This window comes from Nicotiana attenuata, unplaced genomic scaffold (assembly GCF_001879085.1).
Source record: "Nicotiana attenuata strain UT unplaced genomic scaffold, NIATTr2, whole genome shotgun sequence".
NCBI classification, from domain to species: Eukaryota; Viridiplantae; Streptophyta; class Magnoliopsida; order Solanales; family Solanaceae; genus Nicotiana; species Nicotiana attenuata.
In genome coordinates, this window is record NW_017670845.1 from 24,856 (window position 1) to 33,593 (window position 8,738).

An 8,738-nucleotide genomic window follows, 5' to 3' on the forward strand; every position below is an offset into this window, starting at 1 on the left:
GATTTTTGGAATGTTGTATCAATTTTTGTATTTCATCATCTTATTTCCTACCCCGTCCATGAAATTTCCTTTCCGTCTTGTATCTAATGTTGCTAATCACGCTTAAAAATATGGAAGGTGATTTTTGGATGTGATTCTTTGAGAAAAAGAACCATATTATTTGGTTTTTCAATTTTGGTTGGCTAGTTTTGGTAAATCTATGACTAATGGCTAGAGGTTGGTAAGTTAACATTTATTTGGGATATTTGTGTAAGTTTCCCGAAGAAAAATTAGGAAGAAAAAACAATAGTTAAAGAAAATTGACTGAATGTTTCCTTTTCAAGGACTAATATATTACAACCGTATGAAAATTTGAGAAAATGGGTCAATGAAACGAAAAAAGTAGAAGAAAAACTATTTAATTACAGTTTACAGAGGACGATTAAAAATTAAAAAGAAGCAAGAGGCATTCATCCCAAAGGTCTAGTTGCGAAAGGAACAACCTCAGCCAAAGGAGTAGATTGTGGTGTTGGCAATGGAGATGTTCTACAAACTGGACAACTTGGATTCAACATAAGCCAAGGATCCACACATTTCAAGTGAAACAAATGTCCACAATCTGGTAACAATCGAAGCATGTCCTTCTTCTTATAATCTGCTAAACATATTGAACAACAACTAGCTGTTGAGTCCTTATGATTGACCTTAGCTTCAGAATACAACAACTTAGGATAACTCAAAAGTGTTTTTTCATCGATCCCTATTTCCACCACACAATGTTGTTCAGAAAGCTCGTTTTGATTAACTGTTCTTTGTCTTCTTGGTGGTAACTCTGATGTTTGATTTCGAGTACAAAAATATGAAGCGAGGGTTATTGTTGTAATTAAAAGAAGAATACCTACTGAAACACCAATTCCGTAGCCGAAACCTCCGATATTTCCCGATCCGAGGAAACCTCCGGTGTCGGAATTTGGATCGGAGAAGGTAGTGTTATTCATGATGTTTTAAGAGAATTATGGGAGTGGTTTTGGTTTGGTTAGCCATTGGTATTATAAGATGAAAAACAAATGGTCCAAAGATAATGTGGAAGTCAACGATTTTACGTAAGAGATTCGAAAGAAGAAGAAATTTAAAGAAAGGGGAAGATCTGGACTTGAGAGAAATGAACAAAAAAAAGAATACTTACTATAGTACGTACTTAATAAAAAAGAGGAAAAATAAAGTGTGGATATATTCAGTGGTTTCTTGTGAATATGTATGGATACATATATAGTGCTTTTTTTGGTTGAGTTCATATGCTTGAATGGAAAAGTCATTCAATCGATGATTTTCTTGTACGCTTTGTTTCATGTGAGCAACTGCTACCAAATTCTTCAACTTTAATTTGTCCAATAGTAAATTCATTAATAAGTTTGCTGATATAGCCAGTTGACAATTTATTAGATCCCCTCTCTCTCTCTTCTTAATGAGCCTACTAATTGCACGTTCCATGCACCAAGGAATTAGATGGTCATGATGCGTATTTTATGTTACATTAATATAATTTTTTTTGCGTAATACATTCATGAGTTAATCACACATAAATTAAATAGAAACGAAAAAATAATACAAGAATTTAACATAGTTTGGTAAGTAGAAATTTGGAAATGAACATTACAAAAAGATCCTCAATTACAACCCTTTTATGTATCCCCCAGTATTTTCCTCAATCTACTGGGTTGATGGCCACAAAATTGACTAAAAACAAAACATGATTTGGGTCAGTCGTGCAATCGAATACGTATAGCAGACACTTCAAAATTTCTTGTATTATCCTTGTGTTATCTCGCCAACTTAATTAGCACAAACTTAGCTAGCACGACACAAATTTTCATTAATTTATCCAATTTTGGATCGGGTCACTATTGGATCCGACCCAGCAAATGATAATGATATCTTATCGTTGTTTCACATAGAAAAAATGATATCTATAGCGCAACTTGAAATTAAAGATTTTTTTTTTTTTTTGGTTTCCCACCCGGTGTCCGGTACCCGCATTGGAGCCCGACTATATCCGGATTCGTGCCGTGTAGGGCCCCTTTCGGGGGGAAGCGCTCCCTACCAAGGATTTTTCCATACCCAGGGCTCGAACTCGAAATTAAAGATATCTGGACTAATTTGCAATATGAAAATGAGAGTTTCCACCTATTGTTTGAAAGGACTTTTACATACACAATTTCAACGCTTCGTAAATTCTAAACAAACACTACTAGAAATCCGCCTAAAAGCGACCGCAAAAAGCGACCAGAGTTGGTCGTTGTTAGGCTAAAAAGCGACCAAAAAGCGACCAAACGGACCTGGTAGCTATATTGATGGTCTCTTTTATTTAGGGACCAACTTTGGTCTCTAATCCAAATATTATATTTTAAAATCTGGAAACTAGAGACCAGGGTTGGTCGCTTTTTTATTCAATAATTTATTTATTTTATTAAACTAGCGACCAACTTTGGTCCCTAAATACATGAATTTAATTTATTTTTTATACTTTAGCGACCAACTTTGGTCGCTATATCACCAGAAATTTTATTTTTTTAATGAAATAGCGACCAAGTTTGGTCGCTTTTTGTAGAAATCTGGGTAAATAGCGACCAACGTTGGTCGCTATTCTCCAGAAATTTATTTTTTTTGAACGTGAAAAGCGACCAAATAGAGACCAAAGTTGGTCGCTTTTCTGTGTATTATTTTGGCAGAAACTGCCTGTTTTGGCAGCTACACCACCTACCAGTCATACCAAACCCTAACAAGCAACACACACATCAATATATCATAGATACAACACACCACACACACACACACAAAACAACATAAACGCTACATTAAAACCAAGAAAAGTGTAAATTTCAATAGAACTACCAAACTAAGTTAACTCTTATTACAACCCAATGGAAAACAAATTGTATTTGTCTAGTTCAAATTGCCTAAAATTCATTGATTGTTTGGTACATCATTATCATCACCCTCTGATGAAGTTTCATCATCATCACGGTATTGAGAAGGGTCTATTTGTCGATGACGGGAAGAATGATCACGGGGAGGACGGGAGGAACGGCCACTTGGAGGACGGGACGAACGAGCACGGGGACGGGTAGCCTCTAGCGATGATGGCCGAGACCGGGGAATCGAAAAAGATCCAGCTAGGAGATTTTTGATCTGCTCTAGCATGCCCTGGCACTGAGCGACCACGCCAATGTACTGAGCATCTCTAAGCTTTTCTCTTTCCTTGGACGCTTCTAGCTCGGATGTGAGCTTTGCCACAGTCTCCCGCATAGCGGAGAGGCTCTCCCCATCAAGTTGCTCGGCTTGCGAGGAAGTCCCTATTCCTTGCATTCCACACCTATAGCGATGGAATGTCTTAGTAGGAAGGCCGTATACCTTCCCCCATTTTGGACCGCCTGCAGCCCGCGTCCATAGTCTTTCAACATCCTCGGCCGAAAGTTTGAATGGCGCGCCCGACTCATTAGGTGGCTGGCTGCGTATGAATTCCTCAGCTTCAACTCTGAAGCGATCCTATAAGAAAAAGTAAATTGAATTAGTATTTCAAAATTTATATAAAAGTAAATGAAAATACTTAATGAAAAGTGAAAACTTACATGTACAGTCGAGGCTCGTCCTCGACCCACCTTTCTTCATCCGTCTCTTTCTTCTTCTTCACAATATGAGTCTCCTTGAATAGCTCATCTTGGTTCATCTGACGGCCCAACTTCTTTTCCTGAAAACTCATAAATTTTAATTAATAAATAGAATAGATATACTTTGAAAATTAAAATAAATTAAGCAATTACGTACCATTCTTCTTTTTATTGTCCCCAGGCTGACCGCACCTCCAGTGTGCAAGGATCCTCCCTTCTCAGATGCGCGAGCTTTCTTTCCCTTTTCGCTCTTCTGTAAGAACTCTGCAGTAAGCCATTGCCTTTGCAAATCATCCCAAAACTCCTGAAGCAACCAGCCAGGCTTCTGGTTCAGCTGTCTAGCTATGGAGAAAGAATGCGACAACCGCTTGCGAGCTTTGAGATTAAAATTTGCAGCCACGTCCGCGCTATACTGGTGTTCCCATACACACTTGCTATGTATTTCAAAAGTTAAATATTATATGAAAATATCATAAATATAAATAATTATACTGCTTAAAAGAACATTTATACCTTAAATTCATTGAAAATTGCCTCCTTCAGTGAGAATGGGAATTCACGCCAAGACGCATAAGGGGCATCATAAAGCTTTCTGGTTGCTTTGGTGATTATCCTCATAGTAATATTACTCGGGAGGAACCTGCAATTTAATAAATAAAACAAATTAATATCTTAGTAAAAACTGTACAAAAAAATAAACATAAAAATAACAAATAACTCTTACCCATCACCCTCAGGGACTATGATGATCCTGCCATACTGATCATAATGCACCTCCTCGTCAGCAGCAGTAGCAGCATCAGCATCATCGTCCGAAACATGTGTATCAGAGGCATGTGTGGAAGGAGTAGGGGGGTCAGAGCTACTATCCCGCAAACGAAGGCCTCCAATAGGTGGAGTCGCTGATGAAGATAGATGTGATCCCTGTGACTGCGACATAGCTGCACGGATCGCAAGTGGCTGTGATACTGACTGCTGTGACCCGACTGGCTGTGACGCTGATGGCTGTGATCCATGTGGCTGTGACATGGATCGATGCGATCCATGTGATGCTGCTGGGTGGGATCCACGTGGTAGTGAGGCAGGTGGAATGTATGTCGGACGCACAGTCCGATGGCCCTGTAAAGAAACACCCGGGGTCTGCACGAAGGTGTAGGGCTGGTGATGCTGTGGCAGCTCAGTATAGCCATGGTGTAGAGGCTGTGGCATAGTGATAGTCAAATCAGAAGAGGGTGTAAAAGATTGATGAGTAGTATCTTCTACCCTCCTCTTTTGCTTCCTAGCCTTATCTCGACCCCGAGAACCACTACCTTCATTGTTACCTCGACCCTTGCATGTCATCTGCATAATATAATACATATTTAGATTGAAACATATAAGGAAACTATCTATAAACGAGAGTTATCGAAGAAACCAACTTTTTAAAGCTCATCGACGTATTCTTCCTCGTCAGAGAATTCTTCTTCCTCACTAGTTTGAGCTTCATCAGTTGATTCTTCTTCCTCGTTTTCTATAATTCTTACTTCATTTATATCAAATTCTTCCAATATATGTTCAGGATGTTCCAAATCATTTTCTAAAAGTTCGTCCACTATTTGGTGAATACTGGAGATATCGTTTTGATATGCAACATCCAACACATTCTCGACTTCGACCCTACCTACAGGCTTAGTTTTGATTACAACCCACCAAGCGGACTTATTCTGCCTCAATGGATAAGGAGCATAATACACTTGCCTAACATTATGTGCAATTATGAAAGGATCATAGCGATTATACTCCCTCGTATGATTAACCTCAATTATGTTGTATTGATTGTGTACTCTCGTACCTCTTGTTGGATTTGGGTCAAACCACTTGCATCTAAAGAGAATAATTTTCTTAAATGGCCAACCTGAATATTCTAGTTCTATTATTTCTTTGAGCACACCATAATAATCAATATCTCCAACTTGGTTGCCATCACCACCTTGAACCCACACCCCACTGTTGTTGCTTTTTTTATTTTTAGAGCAATCCTCTGTATGAAACTTATAGCCATTCACAACGTACTTGGAATATGTTGTGACCTCAACACCAGGTCCCCAAGATATATCTTTCAAAAATTGATTTACATCATTATTTGGATCATTTACCTACATATTGTTAACAAAATTCATAAGTTAGCATAACTTCCAAACATTGTTTACCTACATAGTGTTAGAATATTTTAAGGATATACTTACAAATTGTTTGAACCACTTATCAAATGTCGTATATACAGCATCTTGGCCAAATTGACCCACGAAGTGACTGTGACACATCAAATATTTTTAGTAGTTGCATTGAGATGTAATCACAGTAAATTTTATATTTTGATAACTATTAAATCAATACTTACTTGAGAAATGGTACTACTTCGGGACAATTTAGCAACACATGAAGTGTAGCTGACTTGAACTCCATATCACTCAAATTTCTCTTTCTACCACCCTTAGAACATCGGCCTGGTTGATTGAATATGGACATAGGCGGATATAATGGATCATTCGTAAGGGCGATCGTGTGCCTGTTGGCCTATTCCTAGCACATGGCACATTACTCTCAAAATAATAAGAACAAAAATGAGCAGTTTCCTTTGCAAGATAAGCTTCGCATATAGATCCTTCAATTCTATTCCTCTGCTTAACAAATTGTTTGCATTTGCCAATTGTCCTACATAATTTCAGGTTAGCCAAACTTCATACAGTCGCACTTAACACAAGGACACCTAATTACTCCTTCTTTTATGTATGGCGGAAGTGACATTGCATGTCTAATAAAGTCCTCAACCCCTTCTACAAAATCCTCCCGTAATCCCCGCCGATTAGGATAATTCCTATTGTACATCCAAGAACGATGTTCCATCTATTTAAATAAAGCAAGAACAAATTAAGTTAGTTAATACATTAATAAACTCCTCCCCCTAAATCTTTTTTCTTATCTTATAAATGTATAATTCATAGTTTAAAGCATGAATTTAGGTACTCTTATTTAGGTATTGCTCCTCTTCTAAGACAATGAATTGTATCTTTTCACAATTGAACTCAATATAAGTAAAAAGCTAATAGGCAAAAGAACAACCCTAATACTAAATAGTAAAAAGTTCATATTACCTAATGTAGTTCAAACAAACAACCCTAATACTAAATAGGCAAAAACTCTAACAAATTACATAAAATTATATAGCAAAATTTAAAAATTAAAAAGCTAATAGGTAGATTACTAATCTTGGTAGATTAAAAGGAGGCTAAAATAAGTGGGGGCGGCGGAACAGTGGTGGCGGCATTGACAATGGTGGTGGCGGACAGTGGTGGTGGCGGCGGCGGTGACAGTGGTGGCAACGGGTGGGGGAGATTGATTTGTGTAAGGAAAATAGAGAAGGGGAGGAGAAATAGTTGAGAGAGAAGTTGGGAAATTTGTGTGAGAGAAAATAAGATTTTGGGAGGGGAAACCCGATTTTGAGTTCTGCAATTAAAAAAAGCGACCAAAGTCGGTCGCTATTTTGGTAGCTATATAAGTATTGACTTGTTTGACCAAAATAGCGACCAACGTTGGTCGCCTTTCTTGACCGTTTGACCAAAAAGCGACCAACTTTGGTCGCTATATTTGAAAATAAGTAAATAAAATAACCCTAATTTTTTTCCTGTTTTATATATATATATATATATATATATACTCAAAAGAGACCAAAGTTGGTCGCCTTTTGGTCAAACGGTCAAAAATGGCGACCAACTGTGGTCGCTACTTGGTCAAACAGTCAATACTTATATAGATACAGTATTCGATACAGTATTATAAGCTGTATACAGTCAATACTTAGCGTAAGTACATATATTATATATATATAAGCTGTATTCGATACAGTATTACCTAATACACTTATACTTAGTGCATAGTATATAGCGTAAGTGCATATATTATATATATATATATATATATATATATATATATATATATATATATATATATATATATATATATATATATATATAAATATAAATACTCAGAACATCATTAAATTTTGAGTACTCAAAATCACATTTCTTCAAGCGTGGAGCTGGACTTCCATCAAGAAGGGTATTCTCCAGCTTCAAATCTTTATGGAAGTTTGAAGGAGATTAAGCTCCTTTAAACTAAAAAGATGGCACTAGTACATATTATTATACTATATATAAGCTGTATTTCGATCGGTATTACCTAAGTACTCTATACTTAGTGCATAGTATAGCGTAAGTACATATATTATATATATAAGCTATATTCGATACGGTATTACCTAATACACTTATACTTAGTGCATAATATAGCGTAAGTACATATATTATATATATATAAGCTATATTCGATACAGTATTACCTAATACACTTATACTTAGTGCATAGTATAGCGCAAGTAATATATTATATATATATATGAGCTATATTCGATACGGTATTACCTAATACACTTATACTTAGTGCATAATATAGCGTAAGTATATATATATATTATATAAGAGACACACACGCCCGCTTCGTAGTACTATTCATCCCTTGTATTACAAAGTATTAACGACTTACATTTATATTATTTACATAGTAAATACAAAAAGTGATTTTTAATTTTGACCATATAGAGACCAACTTTGGTCGCTAACTGTAAATGAATTTAATTTAGCCGACCAAAGCTGGTCCACTAACTGTTACATGAATTTAATTTAGCGACCAAATTTGGTCACTAAATTTTAATCAGATTTATTTATTATTTTATATAATATTAAATATAATAATAAAAATTATAAAATGTTTAGAACTGGTCCCCACCTTGCGCGACCAACGTTGGTCTCTATTTTCATTTAAGCGACCAACTTTGGTCGCTAAATTTTGAATTATATTTATTATATTTTATAATTTATTTTAAAATTAATAAAATATATTTATTAAAATTATTATAACTGGGTCCCATGTTAGCGACCAAGTTGGGTCGCTATCAACTTATCCTTCAGTTAGCGACCAACTTTGGTCGCAAGTTTTTAAATTATATATATTTTTATTTTTATAAGTTTATAATATAATAATATTAAAAAAAAA

General features: G+C 36.0%; 1 protein-coding gene across 1 annotated transcript; it reads right to left on the reverse strand.

Moving 5' to 3' along the window:
* Positions 1 to 279: 279 nt before the first annotated feature.
* On the reverse strand, positions 280 to 1,321 carry LOC109243846 (RING-H2 finger protein ATL70-like). Its single transcript, XM_019410846.1, has one exon. The coding sequence runs from the start codon at positions 975 to 977 to the stop codon at positions 450 to 452; it is 528 nt and encodes a 175-aa protein (XP_019266391.1). The 5' UTR covers positions 978 to 1,321; the 3' UTR covers positions 280 to 449.
* Positions 1,322 to 8,738: the final 7,417 nt, after the last annotated feature.

Coding starts and splice junctions, on each gene's coding strand:
- LOC109243846 (XM_019410846.1), bottom strand. CDS start 977: ATGAATAACACTACCTTCTCCGATCCAAATTCCGACACCGGAGGTTTC.